General features: G+C 37.7%; 1 protein-coding gene across 1 annotated transcript; it reads right to left on the minus strand.

Annotated features, from left to right (window-relative positions):
- Positions 1–1,258: 1,258 nt before the first annotated feature.
- Positions 1,259–21,335, minus strand: LOC128257825 (dual specificity protein phosphatase Mpk3). The gene is made up of 5 exons (XM_052989035.1): positions 20,177–21,335; positions 4,139–4,256; positions 3,464–3,671; positions 3,263–3,398; positions 1,259–2,739 (listed from the first exon to the last, which is right to left on the minus strand). The coding sequence occupies exons 1-5, from the start codon at positions 20,565–20,567 to the stop codon at positions 2,228–2,230; spliced, it is 1,365 nt and encodes a 454-aa protein (XP_052844995.1). The 5' UTR covers positions 20,568–21,335; the 3' UTR covers positions 1,259–2,227.
- Positions 21,336–22,362: the final 1,027 nt, after the last annotated feature.

Consider the following 22,362-nt stretch of genomic DNA (forward strand, 5'->3'; position numbering starts at 1 on the left):
GTTTAATACATTTTCCGTTATCTTAATTATTAAGTGGCAAAACGTTCGACACACGATTATTAACGGGTTGTTGGGGATTTGTTTACTTTGCATTTTGTTTAAAAAACGTATTTTATGCCGTTCAATAGTTAATAATTGTATTTTCTTATTTATGTTATACTGACTGAGGCTTTCAACATTAGATTGGCATTTTAAACTTGTTGCTTAAGTTATTTTTCCCAGTTATCCTTTTTTGCTTTGGCGCTTAGCTGAAAGGGGTTTCCTCTGCAAAAATCTTATTGGCTAGAGCAACTAGAAGTTTTCTAGCTTAGCAAGCTTCCTTTTTTAACAGGAACTTCAATCCGTATTTAGCTGCCTAATCAAAACCCACTCGTTCGCTTTAATAAAGCCATTTTTCTAATCAAAACCAGTTTGTTTTAAAATAAAAACTCTTCAAAGTGGACACTGATTTCTATGGAATATTTTTGGATGAGGAGTGCCATGGACTTGGTAGTCGCATATATTTTGTGAGACCAACGTGGGTTGGGTTCTATATATTTCCCAAAGCATACCTATATCGCAACGTTACAACCCATCGTCGGGGTTGGACCTAGTTCCTGAGCTTTAAAATTTAGAATATTCTGACCATTTCACTTACCACATCTCCGTCTGTCCTATCTTTTTTATCAAATCGAATCAGTCGAGCTTTGGCTAGAAACAAACTCCTGCCTTGGGCCAAAGAAAGTTGTTCACCGTATCGTATAAATCCAACTAACCCATCCATTCTGGCCTATCAACCTTTTTCATATCAAATTCTGTATTAAATCTCCGCTTGTCTCTACAGTTATATATATTGTTTTTATAATGCGCACAGCCTTATTTTTCCAAAAAAGTTTCTGGTATTATTTTCAGTTTTTTTTTTTTTTTTGTTTTCTTTGTTTTTGTATTACATATAAATCTTTGTTCAGATTTATTTTGGTTTTTTATTTTGTTTTTTGAAACGTCACCTGATAAAATTTTGTACCAACATTGCCTGAATGGAAAACAGCTGACATACAACTTTATTCATATCCATTTTATAACAAATTATTTCTTTTATTTATTTCCATCGAGCTGTTCTCCAACTTTAACATTTCATTTGTAGAAAATAATTTTTTATATGATTAATCGGCTTGTCCTACAATCTAGACAAATTCTCAAACCTTGTTTGGTCTGTGCCACCCTTTTAAAAACCATAAAAAATGTTTCACTTGCAGCAAAAGTTTTTGTTTTTCTGTGGTTATTTGTGTTGTGCAAATGGTTGTATTTTATTTTCTTTCATTTAGTGTTTTTTTTTTTGTGTTTTCTTTTTCGTTTCAATTTTAAAAATTCTTCGATACTCGGGATTTTAGTTCACTTTTACACTTATATGACTTGGCATTCGGTAATTATGTGGTAGGTATATATATTTATATTAGGGGGCTTGGCTTTCATTCGCGGCCATTCGCTCCGCATCTAACAAACTTTACATTTAAAAACGATTTCGAGTTTTAGTAAAATTTAGAACTAAAAATAAAACTATACGCCTAGAAAAACCGTTTAAGGTTTAATTGTTTATTTCTGTTTCGGCTTTCATATATATATATATATTTATTCTTTTGACTTGGCTTAGGAGTTAAATACAAACATGTACACTGCGTATATATAAATATATTTTATATATTTTAGTTATTCATTCTTTTTGTATAGTTTTAGTTGGTTTGCGTGTGTGGATAACATTGGATTTTGTTTGCATTTGACCTTAAAAATGTACTAAACATTAAATTATTTTTTTTTATGTGGTATTAATTAATATATGTGTACGTTGGGTATTTCCTCAAGACTTTTTGTACATTTCTAAAAGTTTGAAATCATACCCCTATTCAATAAGCGGCTCATATGTATGTATGTACTATATATGTGTTTTGTGTGACCAGCAAGTTGGGAAACGCCCAGCCATCTAGCCCGCCCCATCCTCATCATCGTCCTCGGCGCCGGATTTGATGTGCTCCTCCTCGGCGGCCATTTCCTGATCGCGATGCTGCACAACCTCCACCACGGAAACCGCCTCCGCCGTGGTCGTGGTCGAGGTGGATGAACTGGTGGTGCTGGCCGGCGACATGTTGTCCGGATTGACCGCCAGGCCGATGGGCGGCGGCGATGTGGCGACGGCTGCTGCTAGGATCTCCTGACTCGGCGGCAGCACGAAACTCTTACCGCCCAGCTGCTCTCATTTGAGACCCGCGTCCGACGGGGTCCAGCGGTCGAACTCGATGCCGGAATCGGGCGAAACGCCGGTGGCCTTGGCCAAATGGGCGGCCATAAATCCACCCGTCTGCATGCACTTGCAATCGGGCGCAATGCAATTGCACGAGAACTTGGAGCCGCGTCCGCAACGCGAGGCAACCACACTGGGATTCGCTGTTAGAACATTGGACACGGGCCCGCTGGTGGCAGGATGTCCCAGTGCCATGGACACAACGGTGCCCATCATCATTCCGGACTCGTCCATCGCCTGTCCGTCACCGGGACTCAGGCGCAGTTGGCTCTCGAAGGACTGCAGCTGCTGCATGAAGTGGAAGTTGGGCGACACGTCCGGCTTCCGGTCCCGGACCATCGTGAAGGCGTCGTTGAGACTGAGGCCCCGGGTGTGCATCAAGTAGGCGAGCGTCACGGTCACCGAGCGCGAAACCCCGGCCAGGCAGTGGACCAGCACCGCCGAGTTTGCGGACCGCGCTTCCTCTGTGAATTTGGGGAGGAGGGAAAAAGCAGAGCATTAGTTTTGAATGGATAAATCAGGATGACATCATATTACTTTTGCATGGCATCATTTACCCCTATCACTTGTAGCCCTCTAAATATTTAATAAATACTATTTATAATGTTGAATAAACTTAAATTCCGAAAAATCTGTATAGCATTATGTAAAATTAGGAGTAACAATAACCTAACAATTATGTATAAACTATCGTAAATATTTATGTTTATATTACAAAAAAGATACTCCAATCAAAAAAAAATTTAAAAAAAAAATAAGTTGTTTTAAACTTAAAATGTAAATTTAACTAAATTTGTTTATTAAACATTCATTTTCATATGATAGCCAAAAAAAATACAATTTTAAAAATTATTAAAACAAAAATCTGCCTCTCCATATAAATAAATCTGATTTCAACTATAAACATTATTTAGGGGAAGTATTTTTTGACAATTCATATGGTTATGATTGATTAAGAACTACTTATTTAAAGTTTTAAGTGCTTACCTATAAACTGTATGGCATCTGGGAAATGCATGGCCAAATCTTGTGAATAATGATCGGTGATCGGAATTTGCAGATACTTGATGATGCCCGACTTCTCAAATTCATTTGGCAAATCTGGTGTCACATTTAGCACATACTGGAAAAGTAAATTTTAAAATTTTAGCAATTAGCGTACAAGGACATAAAGCGACTAGGACTCACCTTAATGTTGTACTTTTGCAATGCATTCGAGTCGCAGCTATGCGAAGCATTTCCCAGGAACAATAATCCCGGAATTATCTCCACGGGCGCCTCGTTGAAATTATGATGATGGTGGTGGTGGTGATGGTGGCTGGTGCTCTCGCAATCCGACGATTCGGCCGAACTGCTGCACGCGGAATCGGAATGCGGTGTGGAAATGCGAAGGGATCTGCCAAACACACGAAGGTGAAGTTTAATTAATTTCAGGAATTTTATAAAGGGCCTTAAAGGTTAAGAATTAAACAATACATTTTACATGAGAATATTTCAAAAGAAAAAAAAGTGTTATCAACCATAGATTGAGTTTAAAAAGGGATTCTTTGAATTTGTTAAATGAAAAAGAAACAACTCATAAAAAAATAAGAAAACATAATAATTGAAGTTGATTTAAAGTTCACTTAATAAACAAATCTGTTGAAAAAAAAATCCCAGAAATCTCTTCAACAAGAGAATTCTAAAACTTCCCCGCTTATATCCATTAAACTTTAAAATTTAATATAGATTAATAAGGTATGTCCCAGAAAATTTGTTTCTTTCATATATCAACCAGTTTTCAGGGACATCCCCGCTAATCTTGTTCAAACTTTGTTATTGTTTAATATCCTCTATTAAAGCTAATAAAGAGGTTCCACTTACCTAAGACCCATTAACTGATCGGTCTGTACATTGCGACTAGATTCCATCTCTTTGTTGTGCGCCTGGTTATCATCCTCGCACCATTCCGGAAATGCTTGGCGAAAACTGGAGAATCCATCTGCAAGTTAAATAGAGAAGGGAGTCAAGTTTAGAATGCTTTTTGAACTAAGTGTTTGAAACCTTTCTGGCCTCGCTTTTGGCCAGCATGTCATTTGAGGCCTCTGGAATTTGACGTTCGTTATGCTTGGCCAAGTGTAGCTTTTTGGTCGTTCGTCTTTGGTAAGGCAACACCTACGCGGCATGTTGCAGCTATTAACCCAACCCAACCCAAGTATGCGTGAAATTCTTGCAAGCGAATCATTCATAAAAAAAAGGGAAAGAAGGAAAACCGAGTGAAAGGGGCCAAGGAAATGGGGAAGATCGGCTTTCCAGCAATTGGAAACGGAAGTGCGACTGGCCATTTCAACGGAAATGCTGTTTCTATATTTATAAGCTTGAGATTGGTATGGGAATTGCCATCAAAAAAGGCAACCGTCAACTGCTCATCAGCATAACGCAAAACGGAAGCTTACAATTTTCTACTTGGCGCATATTAAATGCAAAAAACAGAAACAGCAAATTGAATAAAACGGAAGGCGCAGCAAAGAGTTCAGTTATCATCCATTTATTGCCGGGCCAACGGGTGGTATACGCACTTTGCCGGCTCAATCTGCACTTGCTGCAGAACTTTAAAAATAGCCCAAGATATGGCCGGATTGAAAAGCAGAAAAAACCAAAGGGGAGAAGTCATTTTTTTTGCACCGATTACAAAGCGGCCATGGCCATGGATATCAATCCTCGGTATGACATGGCAAACTGCATTTGATAGCAATTTCCTTTTCAAACGAACTCAGCCCAACGTTGAGTTCCATGGAATGGATCGGAAGAAATAGATGGAAAAATTCATGGCCCAAGGTGGCTCAATAAGGCGGAAATGCTGGATAAGCTTTTCCTAGAAAATGATCCTTGTCATGGCTATTTTAAATGTTTATTTGTAGGTAGGTATCTCAACAGACTAAATTTTTTTCCTTTTCTCAATAACTAAATAATTTTTAAGAAATTCACGAATGTTGTATTTAACTAATTTATTTTTATATTTAAGTACCGCATTCATGTATTTCTATCTATTTATTTTATTGGTATAAGAAGGCAATTTATAATAAGTAAAGACAAAAGAATTAAATCTTATAATAATAAAATGAATTAAAATAACCCACTTAAACAAATTGTGTTTACATTTTATTAATAATGCATATTTTCCATCACTGTACCGCTACAGGTAACTTTCCCTATTATAAACTAACCCTAATATAAATTTACAATTTGTATCTGCCCATATGGCAATCGTTTCTCCTCGTTTTCCTCTTGTTTTGCCCTCATATGGTTTATAATCACACACATATAACTGCCAGTGTGTGCCAGTATCTATATCTTTATAGTTTTTTTTTTATATTTTTTTGTCACGTTCTGTGTCACACTTGTGAGTGCTTTTGTGTTTAGATTGTTTCATTGATGAGTTCACACAAAACAAAGAGAAAACAAAACCACAAAAACAATCGTGAATAACAGTGGAAACGACCTTCAAACCGTTGAAAATGTAAACTTGAAAAAAAGCGAGTCAACAAATTGCTGAACTGAACTGAACAAAGCGTAAACTAAATGCGAGCAAACAAAACAAAAAAAAAAAACAAAAAATGCTTTTGAGTATATTTCATATTTGTTAGAAAACCGGATTTTGGCAACCACAGCACATCTGGAATGAAAGCACCCACCCACTGAACCACTAAGCCACCACACCAACCCACTTAAGTCAGCTCATCAGCCTCGCCCCCACAGTGTTCCAAATTTGTTGCGATTATTTATAATTATGTGGCTATATAAAAAGGGAGACAATGTTTGGGGGCTTAAACGATTTGTTCCGCTCATTCATTGTTTTTTTTTTCGTATATTAATATTTTTATTTCGTTTTTTTCAACTCATCCACTTTGCGCCCACAATTTATAAAAAAAAAAACTTGAACATTTAAAGTGTTTTGTTGACCGATTTGTTTCACTCATTCATGGTTTTTTGCGTATCTAATGATTTTGCTAAAAACTTGATGTCTTTTTTATGTTCTATTACAAAGTTGTAAAACTAGTATAATTGTTGAATAGTTATGGAGTTAGGTAAACGAGTATAAAAAGGGCATCAAAGTTCGGAAGAGTTTTGTAAAGAGACTTGTTCCGCTCATTCATTGTTATTTTTTATTTGTTTGCTTTTAATTATAGTATGTATAAACTTTTTTGTGTACTATTTTATTTTTTCTGCTTATCTGGTGCTCTCTCGCTGGTTTTGTTTATCTCCGTGTGTAAATATAAAAAATAACAACAGGCGCAAAAAAGACAAAACGTGAGTTAAATAACTTTTAGCTCACTTCGCTGGGTTTCAACAGTGTGCCGCAGATACAGTGAGTACACAGATATGGGCACACACCCACAACAGCAACGCTATTCATTCACAGGTACCACTTCAGAGCCCCAATCACCCCCGTTCACCTCTTTTCCGCCTTTTTTTTATTATTTTTTGTTGTTTTTGCTCCCAACGGATATGACGTAGGCGACTTTTTCTACGTTTTTTTCTATTTTGCCGCATGAAAACTGTTAGAGAAGTGCTTTTTTCGTGAGGGGGGAGGGCGGGCAGAGCCCTTGTATGGTTTGCCATTCTGTGGGCGTTTTTCGAGTGTGTGCCTTGTTTAATTCATTTGCGGTTTCAGATGACGCAGATCCCTTAAGTGGAACAGTGGATGCAGAGCCCGATACGCAACCAGACCCCAAAACCGAATCCATGTCCGAATCCCCAGCGAATCGAGACACGTACTTTGCATCATTTTGGTTTGGCCCATTGATGGATTTCATGGAGCACCAAGCACCAAGCTCCAAGCTCCAAGCCGGAAGTTGAACATATGCATTCAGCGGAACACGACACATACCGAACATTTCTATTCCCATATCTATTTATATGGTTTTGTTTACACCGATCTCGAAAGTTTTCCGTGGAAATATTGTATGGGATTTTAAATGTCGAAGAAATTCATTGGAAATACTTGGTTGCTCCAATTAAATTAGCTTTTAAACGTGGATAACTGTATGATTAATAAAATACATATTTATAGATAATTCTCTGTTAAGCCACTTATAGTTTAATGTCTTGAACTTTTTAATAAAAATGTTTTAGACATATAAATATTATCTTTAAGTTTTTAATAAATACTTGTTTGTTTCCTCTAGTTATGCAATAAAAAAAAAGCAAAGTTGTTATGAAAACAATGAACCCGCACTATTTCCCAACAATACCAATTTTTGTAACATTTCAAACACAATATCGCCATGTGTTTTCCGAGCCTGTACTGGAATTTTTAAAGCTATTTGATTTAACATTTTTCCGCATTATTCCGTTGCATTCCCGAGGCCCCACAGAATGCCTTTTTAATCACTGTCGGCACATAAATTCTTCAGCCGCATGCCATGCACCACCGTAGCTCGTTTTTTTTTTTTAGAGTTTTCGAATTGTTTGTCGTAGGGATTTCGAGCTGTTCGCTGTTCAAAGGGATGTTTCAAAGTTGAGACAATCGATATTACGCATACGCAATGTGTGCGGCAGTGGGTAAATGGTGTTTACTCGCGCCCTGGTGCTTCTTGGTCTGGCAAATGCACTCAGCCGGCCGTTGCACAATGCCAGATACTGAGCTACTGAGATACCCGGGTACTATAAATATATGGTACCTATATATCCCCATGCTATATACATATGTAGGCAGGCAGGCACCCGCACGCATGTGTGCATTTGTGAGGCAATGGGTGGCAGAATGGGCAGAATGGGGAGTGCTGGCATGAATGAAAAAACCAGACCACGAGACAACGCCTGCCTGCAGTTCAATGCTATTTGTCAATGAGTCAGTAGTCCGTCCGCAGTCGTCGCTTTTCGATTTCAACTGGAATGAGAAATGAGAAATGAGGAATGGGGAAAGAGGAAAGCGGAAAGAGGAAACGGGGCACAGCCGTAAAACACAACGGCAACCATAATGCGAGCCCCATTTGGGGACCCCATATCCATTAGCCATATGCATATAGAGCATTTAGTATCTCCCATCGATGTGGGCGGGTGCGTATGTTTTTTCCCCCACTCAACGTGGCCCCAATTTTGTTTACATTTCTTCCATTTCTTCCCCCCCAAAAAAAAAATCGAATTTTTTATGCCTTTCACTGAGAGCAAATTACAAGTTTTTTAACTGAATTATATTTGTCATTAATTTTATATAAAACCATATTTTAATAGCTTTAAATAGAATACATGACATTGAGGGATATATCCAAATAAAGAATCAGATAAAATCAAGATTTAAGAATTAAAAAAGCTTCGAATTTTCTTCTCTTTTCTTGTTTCTGTTTTACAGGCAAAACTTCAATAAGAATATATTTTTTTTAAATAAACTACTATATTTTTTGTAAAAATTGTACTTTAGTATAAAACAATTATTTTTCGTGTACCTTGCTTTTATTCATGGAGGCACATTTTTTCCAACTTGGCATAAACAAAGTGCACAGGAAAATGGAAAAAAACCATTCGAGAAAGAAGAAAACTTGAGGAAAATATTAATGTCTGCCACTTCCGCCTGCGTATATTTCGAAGAAGGAATTGTTGTGGATTTTCCAATCATTGCATTTCCTCACTGATGGGCATAATTTCTTAATCAACTGTGCGCTCGTGTTCCTTTTTTCTTGTCTGAAAGCGTTGACATTTTAACTACTTGTTCTCGTGTTTAAGAACGGAAGTTGATTGATTACAACATGATTGATTGATACGAAGAGCGAGACAGACACCGAAAGCGACTTGCAAAATGTCAGACGTTCACGTTTGCTTTGGCTGCACTTGGATTGCCCTTGGGCCATCTGCCCGGTGGTAAAAAGCGGAAATTAAGGCGTTGTTTGCATATGAGAGCACCTCAAAGATACCTGGCATTTAGCAAATATCACATGTGCAGCCAGAGCGCTGAATATTAAAGGGCACTCTCGAATTATTGATTCGGTGAAAGTTTCAAGACAATCAATCAAAGACTTTGACACTGGATTGTGATCGATAGATAACCATATTCACTTTGGTTAAGCCTTGAATATTTAATTAAAAATTCTAGCTATTAAGGTGATTTTTACTTCTAGTTAGCAAATAAATGTTGGGGGAGAGAGAGTTTATCAAAGAAAATGTTACAAACTTAATAATGTTTTTTTATTTTGAGTTACTGTGCATATTCGATACAGTAATCTAAAGTAAGGAAAAAATCGTTTAAATTGTTTTACGAGTGTGCACTGTACCCAATTCATTTGATTTGATTTGATTATTTAACAGAATTTTATTGAGCTGTTCCGTTCTCAATTGATTGCCCACTAACTTTGTATTACCTATAGGCTGGGTTTACTGTACCTGGCCATTCAACTGGCTCAGACACTTGACGTAACTGCCGAACGGGCTTTAAAAAACAAAAACATCAGGTATATAAAATCCAGGGCTCAAGTCACAGTTGCTGCTGCCTTTTTTTTTTGCTACCGAGGCAGTTCATGTTGCTGCTGTGTTTCAGTTATTGTTGTTGCTGCTGTGGGAGTCGCCCACACCGGCAACTTGCCTCTGAAAATCCCCCGCCCACGGCCGTAAAACCAAAAATGAACGTAACAACTGCAACAAACAACACAAAATTCTAAATAAATGCCTCGCCCACAAGAAAATAATATTGTATGGAGAAATATATATGGAAAAAGCGAAGGCAGACCTCTTAAAAAATCAACTAAAATAAATATGTATGCGTACTCTGGACCCAAACCTCGGCACACACAGTTTTTAATGCTGCTGCACCTGATATACAAACATATATGTACATTTCGAGTTTGGGCTTGTGTGGGTGGAAAAGTGAAAGAGTTTTCCTTTATATAAGCCGACTTCCATGCCAAAATGGCTTTTATGAATGAACCCAGCCGTAATGAAGACAGCAAAAAAGAGAAGGCAACCTAAGTGGCAACTTTGCACGCAACTATTTGCTCAACAACCCACGGCAACATATTTGCATGGAAAATGAGCCAGACCCCCATAAGTAGTTAAAGTCCATTTTCATTCCATTTCATTCATTCATTCATGCATTCAATTAAGTTTTACGTTTTTTTTTTTTTTTTGCTCTCCACTCAATTTGCTGCAATTGAAGAGGGGATAAGAGTGAGATAGGCGGCAAAAGAGTGAGATAGGTTTTAACACGGAAAGAAATAGTATTCGATATTGATTTTATTCAGAAATAATTACTTTCCCAGTAGATATGTGATTTCTTGTTCAAATGTTAAAATATTGTATAATTTTAATACAAATTAAAACAGCCTGGTAGCAACCAATTTAAATATTTAGTTTTAACAAGTATATTTTTTTTTTCAGTGTCCTCGACGAACGTGCGAGCTCTTCGCCGTCATTGATGCCACTTCCGCATTGCAAGCAACAGGCGAATAGAAAGAATACTGCCGACATGAGAGACTGAGCTTAGTCACCGCATCAGTTGCTCACTTAATCAGTTAGTCACTTGTTCAATACGGACTCACTCATTGAGTGGATAGTTAAATAAGCCAGTTAGGCGTCCGTTCTACATCGCTGTACGAGCAAATAGTTGCAAATGGGACATGTGGGAAAAGAGGAGTCGTGGGTAGTGACGATGATTAGTGACGAAAGCCGACTAAACATTAGAGGAAATTTACTCCTTTTTTTGCCCCACTTCTGTTTAATTATTTAAGCTTATCTATCTATTTGATGAGCTATTCAGCAATTAAACTTGCCTTGCTGCTAAACTGCTAAGCTGTTTGCCCAGAAACTCGACTCGTCTTCAAGTACTCCCCAGATACACTTTAATGCCTACACTTACATAATTTCCCCGCTCAGACACACAAATTTAACTCTTAGTCAACAATCGAACGGACTCTGTAAGCCTCACCTTGTGTTCCACAAATTTCGGGGGACACCCATCTAATGACCCTCTAATGGGTGCGGGATGGGGATGGGTTTGTTGTGGGTGCCGGGGGATTACCTTTGGCATCCCTGCTCGGGTCGCTGGCAAAATGTCAAATTGCGTAAGCCAATCAATCAAAATGTAAATAAGCAAAAACCTAATTTTGGTCTAGGCACGCCCCGAAAATTTACCAACCCTCCCCCCACCACCCCCCAGCTATCTTCATCCCTTGGGGAGCTGTGAGCTATAAATAGCAGGAAGCCGCAGCTTTGGCAGCGTTACATTGCCCCAGGACCCATTTTGGGTCCCGAATCCACTATCAGAAAATATGGTTTACTCAAATTGCAACTTTAAATTGGAAAACATGTCCTTACATTTAAAAATGTTGAATAAATTACAATAAATTATGTAAGTACTTCATTGTGATTTTGGTTTTCATGTCAAATGAGTTGCATACTGGTTTGAAATTGGAACATGAAAAGAGCTTTAAAGTAATCACTTTTTTACAAGTGGTTTAAACATTAAAGACTTCACTTCAAAGTAAAATGAAAACATTTTTTTTTCTTTTGGTGCACACGCAATTCCTTTCTGGCTTCTGTCCTTTTTGGATGCCGCATTATTAATTAATTATATTGTTCTGTATTTGCTTGAAAACGGCAACTGACAATGCTGGCAGTGGTGGAGAAATTTGGCAACGTTGCGTGGATGAAAACGTATTTTCGCAATGGAAATCCGAACCAATCCGGGATAATTGAAGTAAACCAACACTCTGTAGATGTGAGTGTGTCCTGTGAGTGCGTTTGTAATGGTTTCGTGCTTTTGGGGCGAAGGTTGCCAACGAGGTCAAGTTTAATGTGCAGCTTCCTGTTGCTTCTTGCGATGCTTTTTGTAATTGCAGTGGCTTTAACTGTGCTATTCTGCTCTGCCATGAATGCAACAAGTAGTAGCAAAGATATCCGTTAATGTAAAACACAGAAAACAGTCAAAGTTGTTTAGCTCATCCAAAGCCTTGTAGGATAATTTATAGAGAGCTTAAATTATTATATCATTAGTTCTTGGCTTAAATGGATTTCCTAAGTATCAAATTATTCGAGGCATCCTGGCAGTATAAATATTGTAAATTAATTAAAACTGTATTACCCATTTAAAACTATCTATCTATACATTTAAGTACAATATATATTTCAGGGATCAATAGAAATATGCGTTACGAAAGCTACATTTTTTGAGGAAAACACATCTTTGAGTGCCTTGAACTCAAATGTATTTAATAGGCAACGTACAAAAGTTTGACTGTGCTCTTCCGGTATTGATTTTTTCTTTGAGAGACAGCGGCAAGTTTGCATAATAACAGAAGAGTAAAACGCACTTAGGTCCAAGACTGGGTCCCCAAGCACCTTAACCCCCTCCCCCCACCAAAAAGAGGGATGTCCAAAGCACAAGCCACCCGCTGGGCTGGCAAATAACAAAAGACAGCGGCGACGACAGCAGAAATTGCACGGTAGCATTTTATCCAACTACAAACAACGTGCGTTGAATTTCATTTGGAAATAAGAAATGAAAACAGAATGTCGAGGAAGGTCCCAGGGATTTTATAAATATTGCATATGCACCAGAAGAATAAAAACACAGTGAAGCTCGGATAAGACCAACCGTGATTTGAAAAATATAATACTTTAAAGTAATAGTATTACTACTTTTTTTAGTTATGCTATTTATGGTTGCTGGCTGGTAACAAATGACATCAAAAGCATTCGCAGTAGGAGCTAAAAATTAAAATTTAGCAAATAAAAGATAAATGCAATTTCTTGAGTTTCAAAGGACATTCGCTGCTGTTTTCAATCTTGTAAATAGGAAATGGCCTCCAAACACAGCACTATATTTCTCTTAGTTGGAAGACTTTATTGCCTCCCCAACAAGAAGAAGTCCAATAAGAAGAGCACAAGCCAATTGTCAAGGGGAAAAGGATTCTGTTTCGCTGCACTTAAGAAAGGGGCAACAATATTGCAATATTGAGAAAAATGTGAGGACGCAAGAACTGTAAAACCAAATGAAAGTTTAAAGATGTAACGAATAAGAAATACCCTATAGCATAAATGGTGAGGCAGAATTTCTAAAGTATAATAGAGTTAAAGAATTGCAAAAATAGGGTTTATTTTCTTAATTTTTAATTGTTTTTTTTCTCTCCCCCGACGTATGAAGAAGATGGGTCCTACATACATACATATATACAAAATTAAAGCCTCATCGCATAAAAAAGTCAAGCACAGCGCTTCTCCTCCATCTCTTTCTCACTGGGTCTCTCTGTAGATTCTTTCAATTCTTTTTGGATTCTTTTCCACCCTCCTTGATTCTTCTGCTGCCGTTTGTGGCTCGTTCTCTTCTCGTTTTGGATTCTGTTACTAATTTGCACTTTGATGAAATGCGTTCATGCTGTTGCTTTTCCTTCTGATTCTTCAGTTCTTTCTTCTTGTTTGCTATTACTGTAGATTTATGCATGCAAGCGCATCGGCTACAACTTTTAGCTCCATTTCATTTTGATGCTCGCCCCCTTGTTCTCTGTTTTTTAGCTTTTCCTTTTTGCGCGACAGACTGAAGTTGTTGTTATTTTTTTGTTGTTGCTTGCTAATTCCGAGAATATAACAATTTACGCGTCGTCCCCCGCTAAGAAAAAAAAGAATTGAATGAAGGGAAGCGCGTCTCCGGCCGCTGCCCCTTCTGCCCCCGTCCTCCCCCTCGTTTTACACATTCTTCTATTTGCAATGCGCCGTTGATTTTCTGTTTCCCATTCCATATGGAATATGTGTGCTCGTGTGAGTGTTTATGTTATATGCGCCCTGGAAACTTCCGTTGAACGTTGAGGTATGCAACCGCAAAAAGAGAGAAAGAGAGTGGGTGGAAAAAGAGAAGGGGGAGTGGGGAGAAAGAGACAACACGCCCGCACAAATTTGACCGGAAGTCTTTGTTATTGCCTGTACTTTGTTATTACTGTTGTTTTCCCTGCGTCAGTTAACGTTGGAATGTTGCAAATGCAGTCATACCTCCTTAACTCGAATTGGAATCCTAACAGAGAATAAGATCTTTACTGCATTTTTTGTGACACCTTAAATTTTTCTTACATTTTTGGAGAAGACATCACTTTAAAATGAATATAAGCTTCTACGGCTTATGAACTTGAATTACAGAGGCATCACTGTGTTTAAACTGCAAATATTTGCACAGCCTCCAACGAGGCGTTCTTCGATGTGGGTCTCGCCGTTAGCCGCTAGTTAAGTTATCCGTTTTCAACGCCTGCTTAATTACAATTACAGCCCACACAAACTTTGACCCAAATCTACTACTAGCTACAAAAACAACACTTAGAAACTTTTGTCGTAGGCTGAAAGTCAAAAGAGATCAACCGACCACCATTCCCACCTCCCGTTCCACCACTCACTGCCTGTCCAACGCCCTGCTTGTCAAATGCTGTTGCTGTCTTCCTTCCACTTTGGGCCCCCCATTTGCCCCATCTCGCTCCCGCGAACTGTGATTACTCTATAAGATGCTGACGCCAACTCCAATTGGAAAGATGTCCGACTGTCTTTCGGCTCAATTTGCATGTGGGCATGCGACAAAAACAACAAAAACAGCAAAAAAACAACAAGGCTACATAGTAGGATCGATGAGAACAGTGGAACAAGCAGACAATTAGTAATTTATATATTTCACTTTATTAATTAGAAGTATTATTATTAGAAGTATTAACAACTTCGATTATATCAGTTTTGTAGAACAACTTGGAGCTTTGAAACTCCACAAAAAACTAAAGAGCTTATTTTGCGCAAATATTAATTTTTACCTTACCGTTAGAGTGCTTGGCAAATGATCTCCATGCTCCATTCTAGCCCACTGTTGCAGCAGACAAATTTGGCCCAACGGCTTTTTGGCACGTAGGTGGGCAACCAAGCCAACTGTCTCAGCCTCTCAGTTATTTCACTGTGTTTTTTGTAGCTGGTTGTTGACGCCGATTTTTTTTCGGTGAAGGCAGACCAGTTGGCAGAGTTGCCTCAATGGAGAGGAAGAGGAGGGGGCGGGAAAACTTGTGGGGGGAGGGGGTTTGGTGGGAGCCACCGCCTTTGTGATGAATTATCATGAAATCGTAATGAGAGACGGTCCATTCGATTGGCCTTGGGATTGTGCCACGTGTTACTTTACTTTTCACAGGAAAAACTCAATAAAAGCTCAAGAACTCAAAGTACAAGTTGTGTAAAATTCTATATATGTAAGCACGATCTATAAGAGATTTGAGGGTACATTTGCTCAGTCACTATTTGGATCTCTTAATTGGACAGGCCCATGGATTATGAACATACATTTTTTGGATTATTTAATTTATGTATGTATGCTTCACTGTATTGTGTGAATATCTGAATGGGTGAGGAGAAAATGCAGTGGAAAATGTTTGAGAAAATCGCCGGGGCCCAGAGACAATATCAATGCCGACCCGTCTCAGGCCAAAAACTAATAAGCCAAACAAAAAAGCGGCAACAACGAATTCGTTAAAAACAGCAAATGAGGCAAACAACTCTCCGAAACGGAGAGTCGGAGAAAAGCCAGTTGGGAAAAGCCAGTGGAAATGCAGGCGGCTCGACGAGAAGTGGTTTTTTATGGCGCATGCGCAGCAGCTCGAGTTCAATCTCTATAAAAGGGTCGGCTGCCAACAGAGCGGAGCTTTGTATCCGCCTGGCCATAAAAACGTACGAAATAAGGCAGAAGACAGAAAATAAAATAAAGCAGACGAGTCAAGTTCCCTCCCATCACCATCGCGCGGATCTCATCTCCCGATTTTCCAGTCTCCAGAGAGAGATGCATCGTTCATTCAACTCCCTCAAAGAGAGCCCACGATCACTACAGCGGTTCGGAACTCGGCTAGATCTAATTGAATTAAATTCCATCAACGGAAATGCTTAGTTTACGATACATAAGCTGCAGTTTAAAGCAATGAGTCCACACACACATATGAGCAAGTGCAGATGCGGCCAAAATACCAGTTGTTATTCCAAAAATTTTAATAATTTATTTTGTATTATTTTTGGCTGATAAAATTATTAATAAGAAAAACCGAATTATACACTTGAAATATTATCAAACTTTAAGAATATTAGCTCAAAAATCCAAAAACTACATATTAAAATAAACTAAAAATATATTTAATTATTTAAAATTAAAATACTTTGAAAGCTTTTTGTGATCTTGATGCTAAAAGCGTGCCAATACCACTATTCTTTTGACCTCAACTGTATAAGAGTGTACATTTCGCATTCTATCCTATATAGTTGGTGCCCCAGTTGGCCCCATCTTAATTGTTTTAATTCCGAGAAATGCATACAAAGTGGCATTTAATTAAAATGAATTTTACATCGGCGTTTCAAGCTGGAAACGTATCTGCCCGCGATGCATTATGCATTTTTCCATGCTGCCCAGGGACTTAATAAAGTTTCATCATCGTCCTGAAACCGAACCTGAATCTGAAAGAGACAGCTTCTGGCTTGGCAAAAGGGACAGCATCAAAGGTTGACAAAGACCTTATAATTGCCCGGACTTGATTGAATTTCAAGGTTAATTAGCGGCAAAGAGGAGGGAAAAACTTTATTGTACCCAAGGATTGGTAAGAACTTCTTGGTGAAGTTTGCTCGGGGAGCTTAAGCTGATTACCGACGGTTGGTTGGCGGCTGTTAGCCGGAGTTTTTCTGTTGGCCAGAACACAAAAAGGGATTAGCTAGAGTGGCCATTAGGGGAAGGCACATAAAGAGCTCTAATGAACACGAAACATGGTGTTATATGGAAGGATTTTAGAAAGGCTGCCTAAAGGAACTAATTACAAGCAAGAAACACAAACTTTTTTAAAAGCAAAGAAAAAAAAATCATAAGATCTTTCAAGATTTTTGTTTATTCAAGCATAGTGAACATAATGAATGATGCCTTTAGTGTAGGTAACAACGTTTATAATGCATTTAAATGATTCAAACAAATATTTTGTCATATAAATGGCTTAAGTGTTCCTAACAGTTTGTTTGCTGTTGCGTTTTAAATCTTTCTTGAATGTATCATTATTTACATCCTCTTTCTGTCTTCCGCTTTAAACTTCCTTCCCCTATTTTATTTTTGCAAACCTGCCCCAGTTCCGTTCGCTTGCCAACGCAAACTTCCTGCCCCATTTCTAATCGTGTCCAATAGCCACAGATATCCCCCAAACACAAATAAATTCTGGAATGCCGATACACAGTGTATGTACCTACATATACATATCTATGCCACAATTTCCTCTATACTCAGTTGCTTTTAATGCATTTGCATGGCATATAGAGCCAACCCCAGTTCACGTGATAAGATAAGCCAGTCCGACAATTTCCCCCGAAAGATGAAAATCATTTACGGCAAAATTGTGAAATTGATTTTGAATTTGTGTTTGCTCAAACTATGCCAATGATTCACTTACGATTTCTAGATCATTAAGAATAATCGTTAAAACAATTATGAAACTCATTCTTCCATCTTGTTGAAATTGAGAAATTTGTTTTATTGAGTTTTGTTTTGGGAAATGCAATAAAAGTCGGTTGCTCATAAATGTTTCCATTCAAAATATTTCCCTCAGGTCGAAGAATTCATTTACCATTTCGGGATCATTAAGGAAAACGGTTGAACAAAGCGGGCACTTCAGCAGGCCGGAAAAACAATGGAATCCTTTAAAAGGTGACACTGGATTTTCACGCTGTTACCTTCTCTTCGTGTTTCCATTTTTATTTTTATTTTCATTCCCATTCCGTTTTGTTCTTCTGGCAAATGTCAAGAGGTTCCTTATTTTTTTTTTTTTTTTGGTGTTTCCCTGGTATTGCCGGTCGTAAAATTTTTCCGGGACCAATTCTCTTAATTACCTGAGCACAGGTAGATATCGCAGGATGCTCTCGTGCAGCTATCTCTTTCTGTGGTGCCATCTCTTTTCACTGCCTGACGTCATCGTTGGGAAGGCACCTTATGTTATGCTAATTTCTTGGCCTTTCAAGTTCTATTTTTCTTTCGAAATTAAATCGGTAAACAAAGAAAAGTTTCAAAAAATAAAAAGTGGGAGGAGAAGGTTGGAAAGTCGGTCCATTTGTTGACGCTAAATTGTCAATTTGCGATATTAGCAGACGTAAAGTTTTTATAGGATGGGAAAGTAGCATATATATATATATATATATATATGTATAAATATAATCACAATTCTGGTTTGCCTGTAAGCGAACGGAAATTGAAGTGATAAAAATAAAATGAAGCCATAGGCAAGACAGATAATTATGTATATATTTGAACTATATGCACAGAAATAAAAGCAAGCATATATGCACATAAATAAGCATATGTTCCTCTACATATATGGCAATTTATGTGGCTTTGAGTCATGGGAGTCGGACCCCGACTCACTGAAAAGCAATTGTGACATTTTTCTGAATGACACAAATCTATGGGAACACGACAAAAGTGTGTAGTCAACAATAGTGGGAAGACCTCAAAAGCTTCGACAGAATTGTTGCTTATTTATGACTTCCTTAATTTTCGAACGTGTTTGTAAATTACCAAATGATTTTTATATTTAAATCGCCTTTTAATTGATTTGGGGCAATCAAGGAGAGGCATTGTGTTTATAAATAAAATGCACAAGTGGGGAAAGGAATGCATGATATATTGGATAAATATTCGGCGATATGGCAAGTTTGGAATTTTGTTCATCGATTGCCTGTAATTGTGATAAGGGCAAATGAATAAAACCATTGAGCGCATTAAACAATTTGGATCGCATAATAAAGGTTCGTCGTTATGCATAATTTGTGACAAATGAATAAAACATAACAAAACTGGTATAATAAATCCATTTTAACATTTTCCCGTTTCTTCAAGAAAGTACTCTAAAAACCATTAAAAAACACAAGCTATCGAGGCTGCTTGCGAATATAACTTTTAATCAATCAAAATCAACAACAACGTGTCAACAAAAAACAAGTTCAAGAAGGTGAAATCTATTAAAAGCCTCAGTACGAAATTTCTATCAAGTATACTATAAAATGTCAAATCGAGATCAGACAGACTTAATATAAATCTAATCTGGCGCTAGCGTTATCAGCAATAGGGATTACTAAGCTTTTTTGCATTTTTCATTTTAGCTTCTCCCCCCAGACATTCTGTTCCGCAAAAAAAGAAAAAATAATAACAAATAAATCCACTCAAATGTTTATTTATGGCCAGGCAGTGCTTGCTTGTATTAAAAATATTCTTTCGACATTGTTTTGTTTTGGTTTATTCGTGGTTTCGGTCTAAAAATGCCGCAAACAACATTGGGAAGTATAAATAAATTATGATTTGCTTAGGCCTAGGAATGGAATGTGCCGTAGTGATTTATGGACGGTGTTGGCAAGTATCAGGTATTTTAAGAATCTGATACCATTACAATGAATCTAGAATTCTTTTTGCGTTACAGGTACCGACTAAACAGATGATTAGTTTCAAAGTCATACGGATCCTTCTAGGTATTACGTTATTAGTTTCAAATTGAAAGCAATACTCATATTGGTACGATATCTACAAAATCAAATTGTTTATGTAATCTGCCATATATTGAATCCAACGTTTTAATGACTATGTTGAATCTTCTAACTAGAAAAACATACCAGTGTGTTTTAGTTTTATATATATATTGTAAAAAAGAAAACTGAGAGTTTAAGGTCGAAAGTTGTATAAGGATTAGTCACGAAGCCAGTTACTAAAACTGAGATTTAGTCGTTTTAACTACAGTATAATGAGGAAGTTCTTATCTGTAACATTCGCTTTATATTCTTTTAGTTGCTTTTGATTGATAACTTATAATATATTACTCTTTTTGACAAGTTTTGTATGATTCTGTCAAATGTCAAAGAATATTGTAAGGTCTACGTCCGTTTTTTTGGATTGTTTTTAAGAGTTATTAGATGACTCACCTTGTAGGGCAACCACTCGGCAGCCGTCCTGTTTGAGGCGACGGTGCAGGGTGCTGATGATGGAGTCCATGGGGATGGCACTAGCTATTTCCGGATTCGGGCCGACCACGCCCTCGCCGTTGTACAGGATGAACCAGCAGAGCTTGTAGCCCGTCTGGATGCGCTCCTTCAGCTCCGGCGACTTGATCGTGGAGGCCAGGTCGATTTTTCCGTTTGCCAAACGCCGGAGGACGATGCTGGGAATGCAGAGGTTGACGGCTCCGCGGATGTGGGATTCACTGTACTCGTGGGATCCTCGGCAATCCAATAGAATGAGCTCCTTGGAGTCCAGGGATCTCAGCTGCGATTGCAGCCACTCTTTGTTGCAACTGTCCTGCTCCGTTTCTGGCATTTTGATTTTGTAGAAGATTCTCAAAATCTTAAAATCACTCGAAGATTGAAAGAATTCAAAGTACAACTTTTTCCGTTTTCTTCTTTTTTCTCTGCTTTACACTTATTTGTTTTTTGTGTTTTTTTTTTTTTTTGGGTTACAACAAAGTTTACATCATCTTTCTTCTTCTTCTGCTTCGCGCTGGCTTTCTGCTTCTTACTTTGCCGCGCGTTGGTATTGGTATTTGTTGCTGTTGCACGCACACACACCCGCAATCATGAAAAAATCTTGGAAATCAAAACGAAATTTTCTTGTTTGTCTTCGATTTGTGAAAACTGTAACTTGCGCTGTTTTTCTTTTTTTGGCTTTACGATTGTTTCGCTTGCCGTTTTCTGTTTCTGTGCACTCCGAATTTCTTGTTTTCCCTATTTTTTCCTCACTTTTTGCTTTTTGTTGTATTTACACACGCACACTAGAGCGCGCCAAATCACAACCGTGTATATGTGTGTTTCGAGTGTGTATGAGTGGTTTTTGTATTTTTTTGTAGGTGTGCTTCACTAAAACAACAATAACCGTTCCGAATCGAATGAAAAAAACGTGCGGTAAACGGAGATAGAAAAACCTGTCGCCGAGATATTAAAACATCCGAAAATCGTTAAATATTTTCCCAAACAAATATAGGTTTTTATTGGGTTATTACTTTGTGCCTATCAAATGTCCATATTTTGTGTTGATGTTTTTTTTTTTTAATGGAAAGCGAACACACAAGCAACGCGGGCTGAATATCTGTCGGGCAATAACAAAGAGCGTGATTCGCGGGTCCCTTAAATAGGTTTCGAACGGGAGAGAAATGGAGAGCAAGAGCGGAACAGATAGAGCGAGAGAGAGTAAAAACGTCTCTCTCTCCTTTTCTTCGTCGGAATTAAAAAATCGAATTTTTTAAATATCACTATTTTTGCATATATATTTTTTAAAAATATAGGGACAGGTAGATTATATATTATCTTAATGGAAATTGTTACTTTAAAACAAGTACTCTCCATCACAGACAGATGATTGAAGGTAGAACGCACCCGCACACACAGGTACACGAGAGAGGAGAGAAGTCAGTTCTCTCCAACTCTCCAAAAAGGTGAACAAGTACCAGTGCACAGAGAACCCAGTGGAAAATTCGCTTCGCTTAAAGAGAGGGTATGGGAATGCAGGCTGCAAAACATGAAAAATTTATAAATAACAAAAATGATTTACTAAACTGGTAGTTTTATAGAACCATATTAGGTTAAAATAAACTAGAGGAAGGGTTTTCTAAATGTAATCGCTGAATAATAACATAATTTGAATTAGTAATCCCCTTTATAATAGGGTAAAGAAAGTCCTTGCCTACTTTTGGGCGATTGGTCAGAATGGCAATTCAATTTACAAATATAATTAGTTATACCCTTTCTTGGACCTATTCGCTATCATTTCTAAAAATATTCAAAATTTCGTGCCGGATTGGACTACGCTCACATTAAAGTACACATAACCAACATGGCAGATGAGTGTTTTTTTATTTTCGGTTTTAATTTAACTACATGTTCTTGTTTTTATTTTAGTTGTCAATAAAAGTAACTTAGGAGAACGGTCTGAATTTGATCCAAGCCTCAACATAACTCAACCCATGTAACCAACATGGCGGATGGGTAATATTTCTTGTAATTTTTTAATAAGTTTTAATTTAATAAAATATGTTTCTTGCCCATAAAAGTAACTAAGAGGAACAGCCTGAAACTGATAGAAAACTTAAACCGACATGGCTAAATAGTAATGTTTTTGG

This window comes from Drosophila gunungcola (assembly GCF_025200985.1).
Source record: "Drosophila gunungcola strain Sukarami chromosome 3L unlocalized genomic scaffold, Dgunungcola_SK_2 000002F, whole genome shotgun sequence".
In the NCBI taxonomy this organism is placed as follows: Eukaryota; Metazoa; Arthropoda; class Insecta; order Diptera; family Drosophilidae; genus Drosophila; species Drosophila gunungcola.

Coding starts and splice junctions, on each gene's coding strand:
- LOC128257825 (XM_052989035.1), bottom strand. CDS start 20,567: ATGCCAGAAACGGAGCAGGACAGTTGCAACAAAGAGTGGCTGCAATCG. Junction 3,672..4,138: donor GATCAGTTAATGGGTCTTAG/GTAAGTGGAACC, acceptor TGTGTTTGGCAG/ATCCCTTCGCATTTCCACAC. Junction 3,399..3,463: donor TGCAAAAGTACAACATTAAG/GTGAGTCCTAGT, acceptor TTACTTTTCCAG/TATGTGCTAAATGTGACACC.